The 25115-nt window shown below is 55.9% G+C and overlaps 2 protein-coding genes across 7 annotated transcripts in view; one reads left to right on the plus strand and one right to left on the minus strand.

The window, feature by feature from the left end:
- Positions 1-152: 152 nt before the first annotated feature.
- On the plus strand, positions 153-22690 carry SLC29A4 (solute carrier family 29 member 4). 4 transcript variants are annotated; one of them, XM_075165348.1, is made up of 13 exons: positions 153-7530; positions 9954-11246; positions 11519-11683; positions 16635-16804; positions 17479-17610; positions 17724-17837; positions 17918-18046; positions 18547-18621; positions 18958-19223; positions 19311-19446; positions 19670-19857; positions 20134-20374; positions 20450-22690. In XM_075165348.1, exons 4-13 carry the CDS (start codon positions 16645-16647, stop codon positions 20590-20592), a joined length of 1584 nt encoding a protein of 527 aa, XP_075021449.1. In that variant the 5' UTR covers positions 153-7530; positions 9954-11246; positions 11519-11683; positions 16635-16644; the 3' UTR covers positions 20593-22690. The 4 variants fall into 4 exon arrangements, with proteins under 4 accessions (XP_075021449.1, XP_075021447.1, XP_075021448.1 ...); XM_075165346.1 differs by having other exon boundaries at positions 19583-20374; XM_075165347.1 differs by lacking the exon at positions 19670-19857.
- TNRC18 (trinucleotide repeat containing 18) overlaps positions 22313-25115 on the minus strand; it is a 56965-nt gene continuing 54162 nt past the window's right edge. For all 3 annotated transcript variants that reach the window (XM_075165343.1, XM_075165342.1, XM_075165341.1), the window contains exon 28: positions 22313-24681. In XM_075165343.1, the coding sequence (XP_075021444.1) occupies positions 24475-24681 (207 nt within the window). In that variant the 3' untranslated portion in view covers positions 22313-24474. The remainder of the gene's footprint in view (positions 24682-25115) is intronic.

The raw sequence follows: 25115 nt of genomic DNA on the forward strand, positions 1-25115 counted from the left end.
AGGATATAGAACATGGAAAGTGCCTTTACAGGGAAGAAAAGGAATTGCTGCAGGAAGAAAGCTAGAATGAAGGAGGAATTGCTAGAGACTCTTGTTTGTACACCTTTAGTACTTGGGTGTCTATAGCCCATAGTGGCTGATAAACTTGTGGGTTTTTTAGAGAAGACTTGGAATGCACTTTCTTTCTTTCCTGTAGTTTGTCTTATTTCCTTGGCAGAGTAGCAATAACCTTTTTTTATACTTTTTTTAAATTATCCAAAGCAAAGATTCTGTCAGGCTGGATGGAAGTCCCTGTAGTGTATGGCAGCCCCACTCTTTGAACAGCCTTAAGGTTTTCAGCGGGAAGGCGTAGCTCTCAGTTCTTGCTTCTCTTCAGTCTGGGGCTGAGTGTACCGCTCTAATAGTGAAGGTTCGTGATTCCGCCTCCCCCCCCCACCGATACTGATGTAAATATAAATGATTTTGAAAGATTAATTTTCTTCTGGGTTCTCTTCTGCTGGATAACAGTGCTTTTCTCTTTTTTATTTTTTTATTTCCCCTTTCATCAGAGTACCTCTTGTGATACACTCCAAGGACTGGTTCTCTCTTCGGCAGTTTTGGAATAAATCCTTAACTGCCCTGACCCTGGCTAGGGTTTTCCAAGGCTGAGCAGTGCTGCAGACTATTTTTAGGGTTGTAATGTGCCTTCTCTTAAGTCTTGGATAACAGTTAGTGAGCAAGTGATTAGCAAAGTACTTGGTGAGTATGACTTTCCTTTGCCAAAATGAGCCTGCTTTGCCTTTTGTGTAGCAATGCAGGTTGCTTCCTTTCCCTCCACTGACTGCTTGCAAAGGAATAAAAATAAAAACAGACAAGGAAATTGCAGATCTTGAGAAGAGGACAGAAGCTGAGTACTCCAGCTACGTGCGAACTCCCTACCACAGCTAGACAGAGGTGTGCTTTTAGGATTTGGTACTGTTAACAAGTCTTCTCTCAAGCAATAGTAGGCAGTGGTCTTTGTCCCCAAAGCCCTGTGTGGGCAGGTGGGCTTCCCCTTCCTCTAAAAGTGCAGAAGATGGTGGTAGCCCCTGCCGAGAGAGCTGCCTGTGTCAGTGAGGCTACTGTTAGTCTGTGTATGTGGAAGATGTTCTTACACAAGCACATGTGGAAGAGAAGGGATCAGGCTTGTTTATTCACTGAAAACCCTTGACTGTCCTAAGTAGTTGGCTGGAATGGTTTGTGGTGTCCTCTCCAGAGCCCAGCACGTTCAAAACAAACCACTGAGCCATGCTGAAATCTCGCTTAGTCTCTTGACTTTAAGCTCTGGCTGACAACTAAATTCCATGGTCTGGAATTATTTTTTTACTGCAAGTGCGATCAGCTTTGCTGTGGAGCTCCTAACTGCAGAGTAAAATACAAGTCTTGAAGTAAATATAAGCTCAGTGAGCTTTGCTGGCAAACGGAACCGCCCAGGAGCTGTCAGATGTCTGCTCGTTCCAGACTAAAGCTGGTAACATTCCTGATAACATACTTGGAGGCTTGGCATAGACTCCACAAGTAGAGTTAGCAGTAAACATGCATAAGCAACACAGGTCTGCTAAGCACACAAGTTTTACAGCTCTTGAGTGTAACAAAGGCCATGTTACATAGTGAGATATATTCCTTGATGTAATTACTAACTTTTACTGCTAAAAATTGAGAACATTTATTGTACTAATTTTACCCCCTTCTGAACTTTTACACCTTATCTTCCACAGGTGAGTTGGAGATCCTATATTCACTGTATTTGTGTCTTCCATATGCTGTAGTGTGCTCCTACTCCTGAGCTACAGACTGACTGTTGAGTTCCTGTGCCCTGCTTGGTTCATTCTTTAACTGGCTTCCAGCTTCTACTTAAGTATCTGTCTTTTTGTTGTTGTCGTAACTGGGAAAATCTCTTTAGAGAGCAAAAGTGTTAATATTGTGGGGTTAGTGACCAGCATGGAGCTAGTAGGGTGGAGCAGGTGGTTTCTTGTCCCCACTGACCGTGTATTTAAGAGTGGTGACAGTAGTTTGTCTTAAGTTCATTGCATGAGGATATGAACTTTTTCTCAGATAAAATATGACTAATATCATTTCCCTCTGATGGCCTTAGGCCCTCAGTAACCACCCTGTTGTGGTATGCTACCAAAGTTAGAAGCCTTTCGGGCTGGGGTTTCATCCCAATGACTCAAAGATGTTTTTGTTTCTTTTTTTTTTTTCCTTAAACGTACCAGAAATGCTGTTTGCAGCTGCATCCTCACCTGAGTATGGAGCATATGATTGCGCTGTTACTCTCTGTGGATCAGCTGGTGTCTAACGATTTCTATTCTGATGGTCTAACAGCCCTGGATTCCCCAGGGTAAGCCAAGGAGGCTCTAGCCCTGTGCTGTGGCCATGGGCTTCTAGTCATACGATATGGGAACACCTATACAGCCCCTCTCGTTTTAGACTGACCTTCCTTGGCAGGGCAGGGTTTGTTCTGTGGCAGTGCGTCTCTCTCTAGGTACAGACTGCACTTCTTGATAGCTTTTTTTAACTCTGTGGGGGCAGAGATAGACAACTGAAACAACCAAAGCTGGGGAAGGGGGAACACTTACAAACTTGGAATCCTAAACTCAGGTCTTAGATTGCAGTGGGATCTGTTCCCAGTGACTACCATAGGGAAGGAGCTGTTTCTCTTGATGTGCAAATAGGTAGCGAGTGTACATACTCCGCTGCTGTCTCGACATCTGTCTGTTTACCCTACTTTGTATTTCTAGTTCTGAGGCAGAAAGATTTTTATCTGGTCTGGCCTCTTTTTATGTCGCTGTTTCCAAAATACAAGTGATAGATACAAATCTAGCAGTTAAAAGGCTGGGCCTGGCAGAGGAGGAGGAAGTAAAAAGCATAAAGAGGTTAGTAAAAGCTGTTTTTTCTGAGGCCTTGTTCAGCAAGACGTTTGCGCGAGCGCTCCCTCTGCGATCAGGTGTGTGCATGTACCTTGCTGCTTCGGGTCCTGTGCAAGCAAGTTTCTTGGGCCTGTTTTCTACAGAGGGTGGGGGTAGAGGTGGTGGCTTTTCAAGTCTGCCTGAATGCAAATGAATACCTGAGAAGGCTCTTACTGCAGTGACGGGTGTCTCCACAGAGGAAACGTGCGTCTGACCTATGCGTAATAGTAAAAAGGGAGGAATGAACTGAAGAGCCACCAGCTCGGTGAGTAGGTTAGCTGAGAGCCCTGAGAAGCCGATCAGCAGAGCGCTCTTTATGTTACATCCCATACTTGTGCTTTCTTGGCTCTAATAATGGCATTAGCACCAAAGCAACATGCAGTTAGGTAGTAGAATTTCTTTCCTTGTAGGTCGCTGAGCTGTTCGGTATACCACTTGTGTGTGCAGATGCTCCGCTGCTGTTTGCGGAGCGACAGGAGTCTTTGTCCAAAGTATTGGTGGGGATTAATCACTGCAGAGATTTGGAAAGTTTTGTTCTGTGCTCCAGCTGTCCTGGCTAACAGTCGCCTTGATTTAACCTGTTAACATCTGAGAGCAAGGCAGAGTGTCTTCTCCACATATGCAGAGCAGGCCTTTGTTGTTCTGGAATCTGTGCTGCACCATGAAAGGCTTGCAATGAAGAAAGCGTGGCTCTGACTGTAAATAAATCCTCCCAGATTCCAGTTGCACAACCAAAGGAATTCAGCAAATTCCTATTTTTCTAACCATAACATGCCTTCATTTTAACACTCTTCAAATTGGCAAATCTCATCTTACACTGCCTTGAAAATAACGGACAAGAAGTTTTTATTCTGGCTTGCAAATAGCTACAGTTGTGCTCGTTACAGATGTCTCAGTGCTGTGGCTTTGGCCATGCAGCTGCAGCGATCTGTACGCTGACTCCCCCTGCGCTGCCTTTGCATGTGTCCGACTCGTTTCTCAGGAGTGGGGAGCTGTTCCCGAACCTGTAGCTCTGGGTTTCTGTGGGGTGTTGACTCAACCCTTTGTCTATCTGGATCTATTTGCTCTTGCGTTGCTTCCTCACCTGGAAAAAAAACCCTGCATCCTGCAGTGCTCACTTACTCTGTTCGATATCTGTGTCGATAAGTGGAAAAATCTGTCTAACATTCCACCTCACCAAGTGTCTGGCTCTCACTGCTAGCCCATCGCTCTTTGTAATTTTATAACTGCCTAAGAAATTAAATCTGTGTTGTGATAAGTATTCTGCGTCTCCTTCTTTTTGTTTGCTGCTTGGAGATGGGGCTGGATAAGATCAGGGTGACGCTATGTGTGTTCTGTACTCTGTGGCCCAAACCAAAACGCCAGCAGTAATAAGCCCTCAGTCCTAGCTGTGCTTTGTAGCTGCTCTCAAAAGACACCGTCAGCTTGGGTTTTGCAGGGACTGGGAAGGGACAAGCTGAGTTTCTTCGGGCACATTTTGCTTGCAAATACAGTTTTTCCCTCTTGTTCCTCCTTAAAGCTGCTCTTCTTGGGACTTGCACTCATGCTTTTTTCTCTTGCTCCTCAGGTGAGTTTAGATAACTTCCTTTGTTCTTTCTCTTATGGATTGCATCCAAAGCGGTGCTTTCAAATACTCACCCCACTCACTCTGCTGTTGCTCCAAGCCTGTTGTTTCTCACCTTCAAGCTCAGGAGGAAGACCTGGAGGAGCCCGTGCGGATGCGTGAGGAAGCTTCTGTATGTATTCTTCCTTCTGCAAGCCACGGTAAACACTTTGATCGGGGTGGACGAGAGGAGAAAAAGCCTTTCTGCTCTTGCTAGTGATGGCGATGATGAGACCGTGTTCTCCTGTCCGACTGTTTCATAGCGAGGCCTCAGCTGTGAAGCTGCAGACGTCTCCTCTCCTGATCTAGCTCTGGAGGGCAATGCTGTCCTGTCGGTGCCGTTTGTGCGCCTGCGTTTGCTTCAGGCAAAACAGGTTATGTTAGCTCGGCTGAGTGTTTCTAAACCGTTCATTCGGCTATTGGTGACATTTCCCGTCTTCTCTCAGATCCTCAGTTTGCTCCAGGCAGAAGCTGCTGGTGGATTCAGTAAGTGGCAGCAACTTCCAGCCGCAGTGGTGATGCCAACAACTCCTCTGTCCCCCGCGGCCCTGATGGATGTGGTCATCCGCACCCACCGATGTTTCGGGAGGTCCGACTGCCCCTCTGCTCCTGCCCTAGGAGAGCAAAGCAGAATATTCTCCAGTAAGCATGGGAAAAATCGTAAATAATGCGTCAAACCCAGCCCTGAATGAGGCAACCGCGGTTGTGTTCAGATCGGCAGTCTCGCGTCTGCTGTTACCGAGTCTGGCCCATTAAGCCTCAATTCCCAGGGAGGGGACTAACAAATCTCATCTCCAATTATTTATCTTATTACAAGGGTAGACATGGACTCGTGCCGTGTTCCTTCCTGGCACGCTTCTGCTCAGTAGCGAGTAGGCTTTTGGGTTGAGCCGTGCTGCAGCGGTCTGCCAAGTGATGGGGCACTGAGACCCTTTGCTGCGCAGGACTCGAGTCCAAGATGAATCCAAGATTTGCTCCTGGCTTGAACGCTCACCCTGAGCACGCACCTCTCGCGTACCGCATCTGACCTGGCCCTGGACAGGCCTTGGCCAGGCCCTTGGCAGAGACTTCTTCAGCTAATTAATGGTGTGATGTGAGCTAACGAGGACTTTCTGCCCAACCTGCTGGAGTTAAGGAAATCTGATGCCTGCTGTTGCAGCACCATGTTATATTTGGTCATTTTGGTTTTTTTAAGCAGTGAGTTTTATTAAGTTACAGGTTATAATGAAGAATTTGGAGATCACTAAGTCCAGGTAAGTCCATAAAATAGGCTAGAGGCTTTTCACAGTATTTTGATATTCTGGATACTATTTTGCAGGGGCAAGGAAGGCCCTGGGAGAGGGAGGCTTGTGTTTGCACAGGTCGGGGGCTATGCCGGGGAGCACGAGTGACACAGGGGAACAGACCCACCTTGTCCCCGTGGTGGGTACAGGCCGTCACCTTTGGGTGCCAGCGTGGCATGTACCTGCTTAGCATCCCCTGCTGAAGGGGGCTGGGTGCCCACCTGCAGGCAGCACCCTTGTCCCTGCCTTCCCCTCCTACCCGCTCGGGGCAGGCGAGCGGCGCTTGCAAAACCCCTCCCGGCACTTCGCCATCTGCTTCCTCGGCGGCTCCAGACGGGGCTGGGGGCGGGCCGGGGGGAGCCGCGCTCCGCCGCCGCGCAGCCGCTAGATGGTGGTGCGGGGCGTCCCTGCTTCCCCGGCAGCATCCCAGCCTCCTGCCCCTGGAACATCCATGTTCTTTCCTCACTTCCCTAGGAGCATCCCTGCTCCTTCCCCGGCAGCATCCCAGCCTCCTGCCCCTGGAACATCCACGCTCTTTCATCGCTTCCTTGGGAGCATCCCTGCTCCCTCCCCAGCAGCATCCCAGCCTTCTGCCCCTGGAACATCCATGTTCTTTCCTCCCTTCCCTGGGAGCACCCTAGACTTTTCCCCCCTTGGAGCATCCCTGCTCCCTCCCCAGCAGCATCCCAGCCTTTCCCCCCGCCGGAGCATCCCTGCTCCTTCCCTTGTTCCCTCTCGGAGCATCCCTTTGCCTACTTCTGCAGCAGAGCTCTGCAGCACCTTTAGTGAGTGCTCAGGGCACCTTCTCTGTACTGGTGCTCTGTGACTCAGAGCAGAACAAGATAGGGAAGGAAAAAAAAAACCCAAAAACCAAAAAAAAAGGTCTGTGTTTGCCCTCAGCCAGCCCCTGAGCCAAAGCTGCTCGGGGAGGCAGAGGGCTCTTGGCTGCTGTGTGTGCCACAAGCCGCCTGCGTGCGGGAAAGCTGCTGGGAGCCTGGAGAAGGAGCTTATCTGCAGCCACGCCAGGCTGGGGGGACGGTGGTGGGGCCAGGCCGTAGCAGAGCGGTGGTGGCTTTAGCTTGTCTTTAAGCCAGGGGGAGTTTCTGCCTGACTCTGTCACCACTCGGCCATGTTTTCCTGAGCAAATTGTAGTGCAGCTTTTGAAATGGAGCCCAAAAATCGAGTTCTGGCAGGAGGGGGCAAACCTCTGGGCTTCACTGGTCCCTACAGCCTCTGCTGTTGTCTGAAGTCTGGCGCAGGTTTGGTTTATAGGGAAATGCAAACCCTGTGCTGTGACCCCTCCCTACGCACCATCGGGGTAGAGGGTCTCTGCTCCTGGGGACCCCCGGCCCCTTCTGCACCCCGCGCTTGCTCTGGGTGGGCAACAAGCACAGCGAAATCGCAGAAAGCATCTCTTCTCACCCGAAAACAATCTTGAAAATGAAAGCAGGGAGGCAGAGCCGGGAGACGTTATCTCCTTCCTTTTTAACGTTTCAGATAAGAAACAGCCTTTCAAGTCTCCCAGGACGGAAGGCAATTTGCATTTCAAGAGATCAGGATGTAGCTATTGCTTTTTACCATCTGAAATTAGTTATTAAAAGTCTATTTGGAAACAAAACAACGCACGCATGGAAAGATGGCCTCTGCAGGCTCAAATTAACTGCTCCTGTCATCCCTGATTTCCCTGGCTGCTGCTGGAGGATGCTGAATCGAGGAGGTATGGGCACCGCTGAGATGCAAACGTGCAAAACCGTGAGCTCCTCTGTACAGCTGGAGCTGCTCCAGCTGTGGGGGACCTGCCGGGCTAAGGGGGACAGGGGTGTCCCCTGGGAATCAGGGGGCTTTGCACCCCACTGCTGTGCACAACCTTGGCTCTAGAAAAGGTGCTGCAGCGAGAATAATTCAATAACCATCTCCCTGCAAACCCTGCCTCCCTGCTTGCTGCCAGCTCCCGCGCTTGCCCAGGAGTGGGACCTCAGCCTGGCCCTGGCAAGCCAATTCTGCCTAATAAAAAGCCTCTGGCAGCCCAGAGCTTGGCCGGGACTGGGGTTTGCTGGGTGCTGCTTGCTTTGTTTTCTCAGCTGCTGCCTTTGCCCTCCCCGAGCTCACCGCTGTCGCTTATTTATATTGGAGTTTGCATTAGCAGATGCACTCTGGGATATTCAATTACCTATAAAGAGCTGTAGCAACGCAAGGCTTTGCTAGAGCGATCAAGGGGGTTGGGATTTTTTTTTTTTCTTGGTTTTGGGTGTTGGTTTTTTTTTAACTTGCTTTTAAAAGAGAGGTGGGGATGGGTAAAGTGGTGGCATTGAATTAAAAAAAAAAAATGGAGTAAAGAGAGGGAGAAATAAATAAATAATCCTGTTTATGAAATGAAATGGCCGGGTAGAAAAATGATCTCCGAGAAGAAAGCAGCTCCCAGGGCTATTTTTAGCTCTTCTGTTTCTTTTTCTCCCCCCGCCCGCCCCAGCGCAGGTTGGGGGTTTAGTGCATGTCAGTCCCGCTGCTCTCCCTTGCCTCTTAAGTGCCAGGTGATGCTTTTTTTTTATTGTTTTTTATTTTTTTTGTATCTTATTTATAGCGCAGAGGCAGGGGGGAGGGCAGCAGCAGGCAGGAGAGGCCGCGCAGGCATCGCCCTCAGCCCCGGCTGGGAAAACTGGGGGGCAAGCTGGCAGGGGGAGAGGCGAGGGGGCGGTGGGGGCCAGGCCCCTCCTGCAGGACCTGTGTCAGCAGTGGAGTTACCCCGGAGCTGGACTTGGGCCCCCCCCTTTGCTCCTCAGCAGCTTCAGGGGCTGCTGTACCCCCCCAAAGTCCCCTTTGCCCAGGTCCTGGGTGGTTGCAGTTCCTGCGTTCCCTGCAGCGCCGGGGCAGGAGTCGCATCTGGTGCCTTTTCATCCTTTGTGAACCCCACGCTCTTGCAGCAACCAGGGCTGGAGGAGCCCTGGAGATCCATCGGGTCCTTCTCCTTCCCCCGGGCACCATCCCTCCTCAATCCCTCCCAGCAAAGCTTTCCTCTGCTCCCCTCAAAGGCGCTCGGTGCTGCAGCCTTCCCCAGGCATCCCTCCCGACCCCGTATCCTCCCTCGGCCCCAGGTCTCCCATCGCATCCCTCCTGGATGGTGCTGCTGCCCCAGGACCCCTCTCCCCGCATCTCCTCTGCCGCCAGCTCCCTCCGAGCGAACATCCGCGTGGGCTCCCATCTTTGTGCCTCTATGGAAGAAATACATAATTCTTTTATTATTCAATTAGGAATTTAACACACAATCAGGTGATCGCTTTAAGAGGATTTCCTATAAGGCAGGATTTGAATAACCGGGCTACGAGTAATATATTCCCTTAACTGGTTTATTCCTTTATCAGATTTTTTTTTTTCCCCCCTAAGCGCTTTAATGCATTTACTTTCCCATTGTCGACACTTTTCTCTGCGCTCTTCCTCCCTCCCCAGGCTTATGCAAATCCCCCGTAAGGCGTTTAACGCCGTGTGTGTCAATAGTGCTGAAATCTTCGCGACGGCATTAGGCTTCATGCATGCCCTGGCTGATTAAAAGGGGCGGTGGGGCCGGGGAAGGGGCCCCCGGGCTGGGAGCTGCATTTTTCTAGAGAAAAGGCTGGAGCTGAAAGTAGCTCTTTTCTTTTGCAGGGCGAAACGTGAATAGGGAGCGCGAGGCTGACCTGTCTGCCGCTGTTTGCTGCCCTGTCGCTCAGCTTTCGGGGTGCTGGGGGGGTGCGTGGAGGTGTGGAACTGGTGGGGGGAAACGTCTGCGGGTGGGATGTGAGCGGAGGAGGAAGAGGAGGGTGGGAAAATAACCCATGAGCCAATCTCGGCATCAATTTGCTTGCACGTCGCCTGCCCACGTGGCACCGGCTGTGTCGCCCCTGGGTGCCCACCCGCCTTTTGGAACCCTGTGGGAATGGCTTTGCGTATCACCTGCAGAAAAAGCAGATTTTTTTTCCCACTAATTGTGCTGCCAAAGACTTAGGTTGGCTCAGCCGGTGGCTTTGCCCATTGTCATGGTGCTGGGTGATGCCGCCCGGCCTCCCTTGCACCGCTGGGTTGCTTTCCGAGGAGGTAGCGCCTTGCCGGCAGATCTGGCTTGCTGGGGCTTGTTTTGGGGGAGTTTAACAGCTTTCATGGCCACAGGGGTCTAATGTACCCAGTGGATGGAGAAGCCGCCTGGAGGACTGGCTCTGGGGGATGCGATCGCCCTGCTCACCTTGGTGGAGCGTTCACTCTGAAGCCTACAGACAACCGCTTGGACGCTGGAAAAAGGGAAGCATGGGGAGGAGGGCAGCATGGGGTAGCACGATGGGAATAGCCGAAGGAGCTGTGTTGCCTGTAACTCGTGGTTTCCCCGTTGCCAGAGGGGCTCAGGCTTTGTGGCTGCTGCCGAGGTCCTTTGTGAGCCCGGCATGGGGGGAAAAAACCCATCCAAGGGTGGCTGTCACCATTTTCTCCTTTCAGAGAAAAATTTCGTCTCAACCTGGGTCTTTAAATAGCCCGGTGAGTGGGAGCGAGCTGAACTGGCCCTTCCCGGCCGTTTTTCCCGGCACCCACCGCTGATTGTCTCCTTTTTTTATCCCGTCCTGCCGGTCTGCCTGTGCATGCAGCAATTATGCAAAGTTGCAATCAAGGAGCTGAATTAGCAGCTCATCTTGGATTAATTAGTGATGGATGCAAATCTCTTCCAACAAACAAGGAGGGGGGCAAATGCAAAGGCTGTGGGTAGCCTCTCTGGGTTTCTCCAGCTCTCCCAGGCTGGTTTAGCTAATTTGGGGGTGGGAGGGATGCACAGAGTAACCCCTTGCAGGAGAATCTGGGCATCCACGTGGAAGAAGTTGGTCCTTGGCCTTGGGACAAGGGTTGGACGCTCCAAAGCTGGTGCTCAGCTCAGCCCATGCATCTCCCTGGACCATGTAAACCCAGTGCTTTGGGCTTAGAGCGACTCTTCCTCCACCCCAGTCCTGTTGCAAAGCTTGGGGAAAACCCAGTTAATCCCCGCGGCCTCCAGTGCTGAGCTCCCGCCAGCGCCAGGGATTTCTGTTTGCCTGCAATCGGATTGCGACAAACCCCTCCAGTTGCACTGAACAAATTCCCTGGCTACTCTCCGCTTCTTGCAGGCCCTGATAATCCCCCAAGTGTGACTCCGGCCAAGTGACAACATCCCTGTTTAATCCCCCCCGTCTCCGTGCAAAGCCGGCGCTGCTGAGGATGCTCCCGGTGCCGGCACGGCACGCTCGGCCAGCGTTGGGAGCGGACCCCAGGGAATGATGCGAAGGCTGCGGTGCTATTTAAAGGAGCTTTTCCAAGAGGGGATTGCAGGCTCGGGAACAACCTCCCCTTCCCGTGAAGCAGAAGAGATGGATACGGAGCACTGAGCGCGGGGGGTTGTGTGGGGGGGGCCTTTGCGTGGTCCCCCCGGCTCAGCAATCACAGGTACAGTGTCACCCACCCCGGCTGGTGCAGAGGGGACTCGGCATGGGGCACGGAAAGCCCGGGGCATTCTGGCAGGGTGAGCACGGTTTGGTTAAGGAGCCAGGTTTTGCCACTCCTTAACCAAGGGACAGCTCGTGGCTGTGCCCACGGGGATGGGGACAGCAGGGACAGCTGCCTCCTGCGGTCCCCAAGGGGGTAAAACTGTGGGTTTTGGCAGTGCGGTGGGATGCAGACACCTGAAAAGTCTCTCCTTCCTCTCACCTCTGCAACAGCAATGATTAATAAAACCTGACTCCGCTGGAAGGGCAAGAAAAAAACTGCAATACGGGATTGCTGGAGACCATCCTAATCCAACGTCTCCGAGCCGAATGAATCAGCAGCGTCTTATTCTGCCCAGCGGGATTAATCAGTGTTCGACCAGGCTCCAGGAAAGCGAGGTGAGGTTCTGAATAGCAAGGAGCCGTGGCGAGGCAGCCGCAGGGTGTTAGCCCGTTCACGGAGCTGAGCAAATCCCTCCTCGTAATCTGGCAAACGCCGTCGGGATGCGCCGTCGGGATGCACCCGCTCGTGCCGGGCGCCGTGGGACAGCGGGGAGAGGCAGGAAAAGGGGAGAAGGCAAAAATACCTCTAAAAAGCTGTGGTTTGGGTGAGGGATGCTTTGTGGTCCATGTTGTTGGATGTGAGGGTGCAGGGGGAGACCCCGGGATGGAACTGTGTGTGCGGGATGTCCCTCCTGCCACGGGAACCAGGGTGTCTGGGCCAGCTTCGCCAGAGCATCGTGCCTGGCAGGTTTTCCTGGCTGTTAAAGCGGGTCAAGCAGAAACCCAAGGAGCATCCGAGCTCACCAACCTCAAGCCAGCTCCATCAAAGCTGAATTATTCAGGGCCAGCTTAAAAAAATTGAAAAGCCCAGCAAAACTCAGGGAGAGCCCAGCTCATGGGACCCCTCCCCATGCCGCCCGTGGGGCAGAGGCGGCTCAGCCTGCCCACCCTCGGGGGCACCTTGGGCACTTTGGGAGGGTGGATGGTGTCGTTTGGGTCTAACACTGCCCTTGGGGATGAGGAAGGCAGAGAGAAAGCACTCTGAGAAGTTCACCTGATAGATTCATCTCCCCGTGGTCCCCTATAGCCCTCCAAACCATAGCAGTTTCTTCGGGTACCCCAGCACAGCCCTGTTGCACCCATAGCAGAAAGGGAACCCCTTGTCCCCCCAAAGTGGGGATCAAGAGGTCGGGTGATTTTAGACAGGACGGTAAAAGTCAGGGGCTTGTTATTTGCCACGAGGTGTTTGGTCGCAGCATCTCCCCGCGGCTCGGGGAGCACCAAGTGCATTTGGGAGCCGAGATGCTCCCCTGAGCTCAGTCACTTTTAACGGAACAGCCCCCCGTCTCCCTACCTGGGGCTTCGGGATGGGGAGAACCGGCTCAAGGGGAGAATCCTGCGGAAGGCGGTGAGTAATGCTGCCTGGCGAGCGCCGAGGCAGCAGGGCCTCGCTGGTGAGCCGTGAAAAGGCGAGCGCACATATGCTTCAGCTCATCCTGCTCTTTTTGTAGAGCACTCGCACCGTCTGGGTGCCAACCGTCACCCCCTTTTCTTAAATTACCAAGGTACCTGGCAGGGAGTGATGGGGTCTGGTGTAGGGCAAGGGGACGTACCCCAAGAGGAGTGAGGTGCTTTGAGATCTCACAGTGACACCATCAAATTAGAGCTGAACAAACCCAGCCAAAACAAGCAGCCCCAAAAAAATCCCCCCTTGCACTAGTGCACTGAGCTTTGCAGGTGCTCAGCTAAGGGGGGAGCGGGGAAAGCTGAGCCCCTGGCTCTGGGCAGAGCTTGGCGCAGCAGTCTGGCTTGCTCTGAGCCAAACTCTGGCTATTTCAGCCAAGGAGAAAAGATGGAAATTTCCACCTGGCCTGTTTTCCTCCCTGCGATGAATTTGCGGGAGCCCCTTTGCTCAGCCCTGCTCCCGGCAGAAGGGCGGCTGAGGAGGCACAGCCGGTTTTGTCTCTAATTTCCTCTGGCGTGAGCGGCAGCAGAACATCCCGCCGGCCCCGTGCGCTGATTTATACAACGCAGCATTTATTGACTGCAAGAAGATTGTAATTCACAGCCCGGCGCGTTGCAGCCACAGGGTGTGAGCAGGGATGGTACCTTTCCTCCTTCCCGCAGCCGCCATCCTGCCATGTTCCGGGTGGGCAGAGCCCAGCAAGGGCTGGTCCCCCGGGGCTCTCACCCAGCTCGGTGGGAGGGGGCACCTGTTGTGCCCCCCACCCCATGTCTTGCTGCTCCTGCAAGAAAACCCGATAGCATCAAATCCCCGTGATGTTGCCTGCAGCCTTGGCCGGCTCATCCAGCTCGGGAAGGGTGGGGATACCCACGGTATCCCTGCCTGGAGCACCCTCCTCGGGGACGCGCATCCTCTCCATGGACAGATGTCCCCACTGCCCCACACTGTTGGTTCCCTTCCTTCTCTGCTTCCACCCCCTGGTTATGCTGGAGAGCAGAGACCCCTCACTTGCTTCCCCAAAAAGCTGGAGGGATTGCTGCATTCTGCTAGCCAGAGCTGCAATCCATCCATCCGTCCGTCCTTCTGTCCGCCCATCTATTCTTCTGTCTGTCCATCTATCCATCCATCCTATCTGTACATCCCTCCATCCTCCCACGGGACAGCTCATGCTGACCCCGTCGGCTCCTCTATGCCAAAACCATTTGCAGGGTGGGAAGGACCCTGTCCCTGCAAAGCTCACGTCCTAAATGAAATTACCAGGGCTTCCTTCCTAATTAATCTCTTTGGAATTAGCTCCAGGCCTCCGAAACCCCCCCAAAGCGTCTATAGGAGGTACCTTATAGGCAGTACCTATAGGCGGTACCTATAGAAAGGGGTATGAATGTGCTCTGTTCACCGGAAAAACCTTTCCTGCGGCCCCCGGGGCTGACCCTGCCCTCGCCTGGCGGCCCGGGGCTAGCGGGGGGGCTCGGGGCTCCCCGGCTGCCGGTGCTCGCCCCGGGGCGGGGGGGCCGGGGGGAGCGGAGGAGGAGTGAAGGGGAGGCGGGAGGATGCGGGCGGGCGGGAGGCAGGGCCGGGGCCGCCTCTGCTTCTCGCTCGCAGCCGCCGCACTCGCTGCCGGCCTCCCCCCGCTCCGCGCCCCCCCCCCCGCCCTCCCCCGGAGGAGGCTCCGGCATGGCGGGGCCGGGGGCCGGCGGCCGCCGGTGCTGAGCGGGGCGGGCGGAGCGCCGATGCCGCAGAGCCGCCGCGGCGGAGGGAGGTAAGAGCCGCCACCGACCTGTTGGGCACGGCCGGGACCGCCTGTGTGCGGGGGGCGAGGGGCGGGGAGACACCCCCCGCGACCCCCTGCCCTCCCCCGGCTCCCGAGCATCCTCCCCCGGGCGCGGCCGGGGACGGGTTCCCCCCCCCCCGCTCTCTCCAGCCACCAGCTTCTCCTTCAGCCCGAGGACGGGGGTTATTGAATCCCCCCTGTTTATTGCAACTTTGCTGCTTGCGATGTCGGGGGACCCCTTTGCAGAGCAAAAAACGCTTCTTTGCCCTAACGGGGTTGGGTCTGCGCTGCCCGGGGGGTCCCCTGGCACCGGGGTGCAGCGGGGCTGGGGTGCCCCGCTGTGCCCGGCCCTGCGTGTACCCTGTCCTTGGGTGAGACCTCCCATCCTGGCCGTGATGGAGGACCCCCCCCTTCCCATCCTGCAGCCAGAGGGGTGGCAAGGCCTGAGTCCCCTCCCGTGTAGGAGGGGGATTTTACACCCGTGGGTGTAAATCCAAAGGGAGGGGAAAATCTGATTTACCGTGGCACAGGGATGCTTGGAGCAGGCGAGGCGGCCGGGTGCTGGAGGGCTGGTCCAGCACAACCCGCTCTGCTCCCGGCCCCGCGGCATCAAGAAGTTTGGGCCACAGTAGGTACGGGGTGTTTCCAGCTGGCATATTCTCCAGCTGGGATCTCTGCTATGGAAAAACCCTGCAACAGGCTTTCCCGGCTTCCCGGGAGATGCTTCCCACTGGGTTTTATTGCCTGGGGTCGCATCAGGCGCAGGAGGGTGCTCGGTGGAGGAGATCACAGACAGCTCCTCTGTGAGCAGTGGGACAGAGCGGTGTCCCCAGCCAAAACGTGTCCCACTGGGATGTCCTGTCCACGGTGCTCTGGGATGGGGGGTCTTGGGGCCCACCCCAGCCTGGTGCAGGGTGGGGACCCCAGCCCGGCCGCGTCCAAGCCTCTGCATGGCCTTGAGGCCGTGGCAGTGCTGCTCTGTGCCACCAGTCCCTGCAGCGAGCAGATGCATTTTATGCTCTAGAATTGCGCTTGCAGGGTCTGTGGGCACCACGTTTGCTACCCACCCAGCACCCGACCCATCCTGGCAGCCGGCGAGATGCTGGAAAACCTCTCTGCTCCTGCAAACGCCACGTCTGGCAGGGAGACCAGAGAAATCGCTGTAATTGATTTTTCTTCCCTTGCCTGCCTCAACCTGCTGCCTTGGAGGAGATATTTCCCCCCGCCCCGGCCGGCCGGGTGGTCCGCGGGCAGCGGGCGCAGAGGCAGCCTGGCATCTAGCGACTGGCGCCGGTAATACAGAGCAGCCCCCGGGCTGCTCCCCAGGGCCTGGGCTGGGATGGCCCCAGAGGGATGAACCGTGTTTTGGGTGGCTCTGGTAGGGTCACTGGAGGATGCCAGGTGTTTTGGGAGCTCATTTTGGGATGCATTTGGTGCGGACCCTCTCGGGTGTGCTGCTGGGGTCTCTCCGGCAGCTCTCTGAGCATCTCCCTGCTGTGCCGTGGCCCCTCGGAGAAGCAGATCCAAAATGCTCACCTTAAAAGCCGGGTCGCATCCCATCCTCTCCCTGAAAAGGCTTCAGGAGCGTGTCTGCCCAGGCCAGCGGCTCTGCCCCAGCCCCGGGCAGCAGAGATGCTGAAAAAGGGCATAAACCAGAGTAAGCGTGCGCTGCCTGCAGAGAGCGAGGGCCCCCCGAGGCAGCCGGGCTCTTCCCCAGCAGCCGCCCTCCGTGAGTGGTTTTCACCCATTAATTTCTCTAATTGCTTTTGGAAAGCGCGGTGGCATTTGGCATTGGCAGCATCGTGGTGAGGTGTTGAGCAGGGCTGGGGCGAGTGCTGTGCCTTGGGGGAGGCTTGCACGGACCCCCTGATCACCCCTCACCACCCCAAATCCAAACTCCTGCCCAGTGGGTCAAGGGACCCCACTCTGCTTGGGGAAAGCATCTTTCCAGGTGGAAAAAACATAGGAGCTGTAGCGGTATGGTGGGGTGACGAAGGCTCAAGGCCAGCCACGTGCCATCCATCCCTTGCAGACCCCTGGCATCACCCAGGGGACAATCCCAAGGTGACAAAGGAGCTGTGCCCCGGGGCTGTCACCGCTCTCTCTCCCAGGTCAGCCACGATGGGCTCGGTGGGAGCCGAGCGCTTCAAGGAGCTGAGCCCGGCGGGGACGCCGGAGGGCAACGTGGTGATGAGCTTCAGCTTCGACAGCTACCAGCTGGAGGAGGACGAGCTGCAGAGGGGCAGCCAGGCCAAGGGCGTCCTCACCTTCATGGAGCCAGGTGAGGGCAGGCACAGCCGACCCGCAGCCAGGAGCCGGGTTTCCTGCTGGTTTTCCACCCATTTAGGAGCTTCCTGGGATGGGTTTAATAGCCACAAATGGCCTGAAATGCCATAAAATTGCCTAATGCCTTTTTTTGGACCTGTTTGTACCCATGTGAGCTGCACAACACCCCGTGGCAGGGGGCTCTGCAGGTTGGCAAGGAGTTGAGGGTTCATGCCCTGGCTCTCCTGCCCGGCTCACCCCCAGCCTGCAGCTTCACCCCTTTCCCGTGCAGGGCTCAGGGATGCCCCTGGGATTTACCCCAGCCCTGCTCCACATCCCAGGACATCCCTGTCCACCTCCGCACCCTTCCAACCCCTCCTGCGCCTTGGCTTTGGCTGTTACCTACACTGCCTGGCTCTCAGGTTATTTGGCTGCTTTTAAAACTCAGCAGCCCCCCAAAGCCCGAGTGTTTTCCTGCCTCCTGGGTCTCTCCTTGAAATGCCTTTATTTAGGGAAGGAGTTTCTCGGGGCTGGAGCCATTTATTCATGAGAACTGTGGGGCGCTGGGCAGCTTGCTCTGGGTGCCCCCCTCATTTGCTATAAAGGATGTGGAAGCACTTGTCGCCCCACGGCTGGGATCTGCTGCAGGTCCCATGGGTTTTTTTCTTTTTCTTTCTCCTTTTGGGGCAGTTTCTGAGGATCCCGAGCCCCAGGATCGATACCATGGGATTTACTTTGCCATGCTGCTGGCCGGGGTGGGATTTCTTCTGCCGTACAACAGCTTTATCACCGATGTGGATTACCTGCACCATAAATACCCAGGTAGGTCTCCAGCAGCTGCAGCACTTCCCAGCCACCCCAAACATGGGGAGAGCTCGGCCCTGCTTCCAGGCGAGCTGGACCCCAGCCACCCCCCATCACCTGCCTCTCCACAGGGACCTCCATCGTCTTCGACATGAGCCTCACCTACATCCTGGTGGCCTTGGTGGCCGTCATCCTCAACAACGCGCTGGTGGAGCTGCTGAGCTTGCACACCCGCATCTCCGTGGGTGAGTGAGGGTCCCCACAGCCCCTGGCAGCACCGGCCCCATGTTGCCCACCACCACCCACCTCCGTCTCCCACCCGCAGGCTACCTCTTCGCCCTAGGGCCCCTGCTCTTCGTCAGCATCTGCGACGTCTGGCTGGAGCTCTTCACCCGCAGGCAAGCCTACGCCATCAACCTGGTCGCTGTCGGGGTGGTGGCCTTTGGCTGCACAGGTATGTGGGACAGCGGCTGGCGCTGGGGCAAGCACGGACCTTCAGATAAGGGTGGGAAAACATCCCCATCCCCAAGAGCCGTGGTCTTCTGGGACAACCTCTTGCTCTGCTCTCTATCAGCTGACCCTCGCGTCCCTGCTCCGTCCCCTCCACCTCTGTCCAGGCACCACGGGACTGGACGGGGGCACCAGCACCAAACTGTGCATCAGTCCCCGACACCACGACGGCTTTGCCATTTGGGCCACCATAGTGGCTTCCCAAGCCCCTACACTTGGTGGCCACTCTTGGTGGGAACAGCCATGGTGGGGCATCCAGGGAGGGCAAAAAAGCACCCCCACTTTTGGGGCAAGAAGGCCTTGGGCGCTGTATCGGCTGTTCAGGAAGGGTGCAGCTCCTGGGTGGCACGGCACGTGGGCCCCCACCGGGGTTTCTTCCCCCTACCCGACATTTCGGCTGCAGCAATAATCCCTCCTTCTCCCCGCGGTGCATCTCTCCTGAAGTGCAGCAATCCAGCTTCTATGGCTACACGGGGCTGCTGCCCAAGCGCTACACGCAGGGGGTGATGACGGGCGAGAGTAAGTACCTGCACCCGCGTCCGCGTTGGGGCTCGCTTGGGGGGGACCCTCCTCTGCTGTCTCCCAGGGCCCCGGCGAGTCACACGCGGTGCCCTGCTGTCCCCAGAAGATCAGGGTGCTCCCCAGCAAACCAGGGTGTTTAATGGTTTGTAAAGCACTTGCATGACTTGCACTGCCACGCCAAGCTGGGGGTGGGGGTGTCTGCCAGGAGCTGGCTCCACTGCCCCGAAAAGATCACCTGGAGGCATGACGTCCATACGGTGGGGGGCTGCTGGGGGTCCCTGAGCCATGAGGCTCAGCAGGACCCGGTGCCAATAGCTCTCCTTGTGCCACCAGGCACTGCCGGGGTCATCATCTCACTCAGCCGCATCTTCACCAAGCTACTGCTGTCGGATGAGAAGGAGAACACGGTCATCTTTTTCTTCATCTCCATCGGCATGGAGCTGACGTGCTTCATCCTCCACCTCCTGGTGAAGCGCACCCGCTTCGTCCGCTACTACACCACCTGCTCCCTCAAGGGTGTCCCCGAGCCCCGGGGGGCTGGTGACCATGGGATGGGCTACCGCGTCCACCACGATGTCACCACTGAGGATGTCCGATTTGTAAGCCAAGGGCGGGTTTCCTTGATGCCCCCTGGAGTCTCTCTCCCCACTGGAGCTCAGCACTGGTCTCCCCTCTCTCCCCCACAGGAGAACCGGCCGCGGGGGCAGCCGAGCTCCCCCCGGGGCAGCCCAGGCCCCGAAGCTGAGCTGGCCGGCAGCGGCACCTACATGCGCTTTGATGTCCCTCGGCCCAAAATCAAGAGGAGCTGGCCCAGCTTCAGAGGTGGGTGGTGGGCTCAGTGGAGGGGGGGCGAGCCCATTTTGTGGGGCAGAAGGAGCCATCAGTGGCCTAGCTCTTTGAGGAAGGGTCATCCCTTCTCAATGCACCCAAAACCATGGGGCAATCACGTCTTTGGAAGTCACTGCTGGGGTGCAGGCAAGACTTCCAGGCTCTGCAAGGGTAGGGCTGTGGGTTCTGGCTGAGCCGTGCTGCCCATACCTGCCAGACATGCTGCTCCACCGCTACGTCGTGTCCCGGCTCATCTGGGCCTACATGCTCTCCATCGCCATGACCTACTTCATCACGCTGTGCCTCTTTCCTGGGCTGGAGTCAGAGATCCACAACTGCACGCTGGGGGAATGGCTCCCCATCCTCATCATGGCCATCTTCAACCTCTCTGACTTCGTCGGCAAGGTAGGAGAGAGGCCAACTCCAATGCGGTGGGGCGGATGCGTCCCTTCCACCGTGCCTCCTTTTTGTGTCCTCTTTCAAAGCCGCTTGGCTCCACCCCAAGGGTCATCTCCACCCCATGGGTATCTAACTAGTGTGAGGTTGCTCACCGGCATGGCTGAGGTTGGGCTCCTGCAGCAGACAGTCTTGCCACCATCTCATCTTCTCCTTGCTGCCCCATTTTGGGCACCATGTTGCCCTCCCCAGCCCCCACAGCGTGGTCTCTGCCCCTCACTGCAGATCCTGGCTGCCCTGCCCTACGACTGGAGAGGGACCCACCTCCTCGTCTACTCCTGCCTCCGCGTGGTCTTCATCCCCCTCTTCATCATGTGCGTCTACCCCAACGGGAGGCCCACCTTCGGCCACCCTGCCTGGCCCTGCATCTTCTCTCTCCTCATGGGCATCACCAATGGCTACTTCGGCAGCGTCCCCATGATCCTGGCCGCCGGGAAAGTGAGCCCCGAGCAGCGGGAGCTGGCAGGTAGGACCAAGCCCTCCTGGGGACCCCAAATGGGGTGGCCAGAGCACCCTGACACCCCCGTGTCCCTTCCTGCAGGGAACACCATGACCGTGTCCTACATGACGGGCTTAACGCTGGGTTCGGCTGTGGCGTATTTTGCCTACAGCCTCACCAGTACGTCCCACAGTACCTGTTTCTACACCGAAACCTCCAACGGCTCCTTTACGTCCGGGTACTGAGCCCTGGGGTGGGGCGACGGGGACAAGATGGGACCTGTTTCCCACCATGGTCCCCACCGCCCCGCTTGGCCCATGTTCCTCCTCAGGGAGGAAGCCTGGAGCCAGAAAGTAGCCCCAGGACAGACAGGGACCAGCACCCTGTTGGCATGGGGCCGTGGCATCCCAAAACGGCCCGTGCTGACCAGCCATGGCCACTTCTTGGGGTGACATTTCCCCCCCCACCCCGGGGGACGGTCCCGTTCCTCTTGGGGGGCTCCCCATCAGCGATGTGCAGCTCTCTGGTGGGGACAGGGCAGGTCTTCTCCTTTTTGAGCCAAGCCATTGCCAGGAGGAAGAAAATACTGCCAAATTCCAAAGGGACTAGGACCAGCGCTGGGGAGGAGGGTGATGGAGGGCTGGTGAGGAAGAGGAGGAGCAGGAGAGGAAGGAAATGCTCCTTCAGACCCCGGTGGGTCTGGGAAGGTGGGTCTCGGCTTTCATTACGGTGCTGCAGATTTTCATCAAGAATGGCTTGAAATCACGATCCCTCCCCAAATACACCGATGGCTGTGTAAAAGACCCAATTCACTTCTGGCTGGAAAAAAAAAAAAATCTTTTTTTTTTGGCTGTGTCTTTTTGTTGCCCTCCCCAACTGCGAATGAGGCAGGGTCTTGGCCCCCTCCACCCCACGCTGTGGGTCTGCTCCATCACCTCCCTCTCCCGGGCTGCAACGGGGCAAAGGGGGGGGATCCTGACATCCTGAGGAAGGGTCTTGAGGCCACAGTGCTGTGGATGCCACCCGCAGGCCACTGCTGAGCTTCAGGATTTATTGCAAGGGACGTAAATGAAGCTGACGTCAGATTAAATGTCTTCGCAACGATGCCTGGTCGTTAGCCGTGCCACTGGCACGGCCCTGGCACTGCAGGCACTGGGCTGCTGGTGACGGGCTGGGCTGGCAAACACAGACAGGGTGATGCCTGTTGCCTGTCCTGTGGGGTTTCGGGGTGCCCCTTGTGCTGCTCCTCATCTCTAGGGCCCCTCTGTCACCTGGGGCAGCTGGATTTGCCGCTGGGTCTCATTGAACCTCTGCCAGCCTGCAAACCGCTGCTGAAGTGCAACACCTTTGCGGGCAGCAAGCGGGAGAGGCAAGGGGCTGAGTAGAGCAGAAACCATCTGGAGAAGGTGCCAACACCAGAGCTGCTGCTTTGTGGGACCGGCTGCACCTCGTTGTGCCAGGAGTCGGCGGGTTCCACCTCCCAAGGAAGCCAAGGCCAGGGGCTGGAGGCGGTGGGAGCAGGAGGCAGCGAGTGCCAGGCTTGGCACCCCCGACCCAGCCCCACCAGCACCGGAAGGTCTCGCCCTGCCAAGGCCCTGCCTGGTTGAAGTGCAGCTCACACAAAAAAGAGCAAATCCAGCGTTTCGGCCTCAACACATCGTCCCTGCAGGGCTCGGGGTACGGGAGGCGCCGTCACCGTGGCTGCAGGGGAAGAACTCGCACCTCCTGCTCCACGGGCCCCAGTGAGCAGAGACCTCTGCTCCGGGGTCCCATCCCATCCATCGGTGCCACCCCACGGGGGGGACTGTCGGACGGACAGGGGCTCCCCGAAGAGCCATGTGGCGCCTGGGTTGGGTCTTTCCCCGAACACGAGGCAGGGGCTGAGCCAAAAAGCGACCATTGCCACCAAAGGGAGAAAAAACGCGCAGTCAGGACAAGCGAGACAAAGAAAGATGCGTCGTTGGGTTGCTTTTTTTCAATTAATTTTTTTTTTTTTATGAAAAAAGATCACACGGAGTTCTCAACAAACAGAATGCCAAAAAAATTGTTTTAAACAAAACATAAACAAAACAAAACAAAAAAAAAGACAAAAACCTGGCTCTCCTTTCCTCTCGATTGTCTGAAATATCCTTGTGTTCCATAGAAGGCAGTGGGTTTTAAGTGCTTTCTATTTAACATTAGCATAAAATCTCTCTCGCGCGCTCTCTCTCTCGCTCTTTAAAATATGCTCACACAATTTGCTTCTAGAAGTACAGTACACTTTGAGCGTCGGGGGTGTGCCTGTTCCCAGATCATTTACAATCACAATCCAACAGGAAATAAAAAATAATATTCTAAACGTCAGACTGTGTTCATTTCTGTCGTTGTTTTTTTTTTCTTTTTTTTTATAATTTCATAATTTTTTTCACAGTTTTAAAAAGTTTATATTTATATATATATATTTATATTTATATTTATAATTAAAAAGTTGAATCCATTTAAAGACTTATAATACAGGAGGGCTAAAGAGTCTTTTGGTACATTAAAACTGTACAGGCTAGAACCGTCGCTATCCGCCGCGCCGAGGCGCCGGTGGCCCGGGGTGGAGATGGTACGAGCTCAGCACCATGTGGTTCGTTTAAAGGACGAGGGGTAACTTCGCAGGGGCGTCCCTCCCCCCTGGGCCCCGGCCTCCAGTCTCTGGTACGCAGCCGGTACCAGGGCGATAGCTTCCAATCTGTCCTTGTCTTAAGTGTCTCCCCACCGGAGCCTGGGCCGTCACTGCCGGCCGAGCCGGGCCCCGCTCCGCGTCCTAGCAATCTGTAGTGCGAGTCGGTAGTTGCAAAGATCAGTGCGTCTCTTGGGAGTTTTTTTGTTTTGTTTTAAGTGCAAGGATGTTGCATCGTTGCGTGGTTCTCCTCGGTGTCCTCTCCAGCCGGGTGCAACCCTGGTGCGGCGGCGGTGATGCCACAGATCTGGCATGTGCCCAGCGGGAGCGAGACGGTGGGTCAGCTCTGCAGAGGAAGGGAGGAGGCGATGGTGGCGGCTCTCCGGGAGCCGTTGGGAGGCTGGCCGGCGGGATGGAGCAAGCTGAACGGTCCCCTCCCCGAGCCCACGGTGGCAATGGGGCTCTGGCTGTGGAAACGCTGGAGGCAGCCATGGCCGGGCTTCACACTCTATTCCCAATCCCTTCAAATGAGGGGCGAGGGCTTCCAAAATCCAATGGCCTGTGGTCTCCTCTGCTCCAAGCACCGAGCAGCAGCTTTCCGCAGTCATTTCCTGCCCCCCTTCACTGCACGCTCCAAGACGAGTTCTTTGTTCGCCAAGTGTCACCCCTTGGCCATGCGCTTGCTCCCACCAGTGCCCTTCCAGGACAGGAGGGATGCAGAGGGATGGGGAAGGTGGGTTCAGAGTGTTTGTTCGAGGCAGTGGGAAGGCAGCATCCCAAACTGGATGTTGGCTCCTCTTCCACCCGGCTCCTCCCAGCCCGGAGGACCTCTTCTGCCATCTTCGTGCTGGGGTGAGCTCTGCCCTGTTGTGCTCCACACTGCCGGCCGGGGGCCTCCAGGGAAAGGGAGCCGCAAAAAGGCGCTGAGAGGATCGAGACGAGGCGCTGAGAGAGACTCATCTCCTTTCTCTTTCACCCTGTCCTTCCTAAAGGTCATGCGAAACTAAGCAAGAAAGGAATATAAGGACGGAGAGGAGCATACGCAGAAGGCTACCGGCTGTCCTTCCACGTACAGGCGGCTTCCGAGTTACTGACGGGGGCAAATGACACAAAAGGGATCCCTCCTGCCGGGGGGTCCCGCTGGTGAAATGATCACGAGACCCAATGTGCTTTCCTGGACCAAAAGGAGGAAGGGAGAAGTTGGTCAAGTGTCACCTTACTTAAAGCCACTTCCAGAAGAGCCTTGGGGTTCAAGCACCACCACCACAACCACCCAACGGCATCTTCCTCAAGTCCTGTAACTGCTTCCCCAACCCCTTTCTTCAGCCCTCTCCTTCCTCCTCGTGTCTCTCGCGCTCTCCTGTCTGTAGTGTGACACAGAAGTCATGAGCATTGAAAGAAACAATCATGTCGTCTGAACAGGCACGTCCTCAGGTTTGTCCCGTCCTTTCCCAGGGGGTGGCACGTGTCCCCTGGGCAGTCAGCAGATGACAGGGACCCCGTCCGTGTTGAAGATCATGCCCGTAGTGGGCTCGTAGGTCCCTGCAAGGTAGTAGAGGTCCTCACTGTCTTGGTATTTCTTCGTCTTTAGCATCTGCTCATATTGATCCAGACCAACAACGAGACACTTGTGTGAGATGGTCTGGACATCGTTTTCATCCACGTGAGAGGACTGGTAGAGGGCTCGCTGCATTACAGGAACGGAAGGAGGGAGATGGAAAGAAAAGGAGCAGTTAGATCTCACATCTTCAATATGCAGGAAAAACATTCATCACAACCAGCGAGGGCTTGCGCTCACACTCCAGCAGAACTCCCCACTCATCCCCACTGCCAGCCCAGGGGAGGGACACTGGGAATCTGCACGGGCCCACGGGCAGCGTGGACACGATCCGTCCAGCGCACTAACCCTGAGCCCTCGCTCTCACTCAGCTCCCACCGATGGGAATGCCATGGCTGCTGAGCACACGGACAGGGGAATACAGAGGCTGGGAAATTGTCATCCTCACTTCAAGGATGCAAATGCAAAGATGGGTGCTGGACACCAGCCCTCTGTTCCTCCCAACACCCAGCACCTGCAGCTACTCCCACCCTCCCAGAAACACCCATCTGAAGTCCTGGGCA

This window comes from Calonectris borealis, chromosome 16 (assembly GCF_964195595.1).
Source record: "Calonectris borealis chromosome 16, bCalBor7.hap1.2, whole genome shotgun sequence".
Taxonomy (NCBI): Eukaryota; Metazoa; Chordata; class Aves; order Procellariiformes; family Procellariidae; genus Calonectris; species Calonectris borealis.

What these genes read in the sequence shown, in the direction of transcription:
- SLC29A4 (XM_075165345.1), top strand. Translation starts at nt 16,645, where the DNA reads ATGGGCTCGGTGGGAGCCGAGCGCTTCAAGGAGCTGAGCCCGGCGGGG. An exon ending in CCTGCACCATAAATACCCAG is followed by an intron (nt 17,611 to 17,723) that starts GTAGGTCTCCAG and finishes GCCTCTCCACAG; the next exon opens with GGACCTCCATCGTCTTCGAC. An exon ending in CCACTGAGGATGTCCGATTT is followed by an intron (nt 19,224 to 19,310) that starts GTAAGCCAAGGG and finishes TCTCCCCCACAG; the next exon opens with GAGAACCGGCCGCGGGGGCA.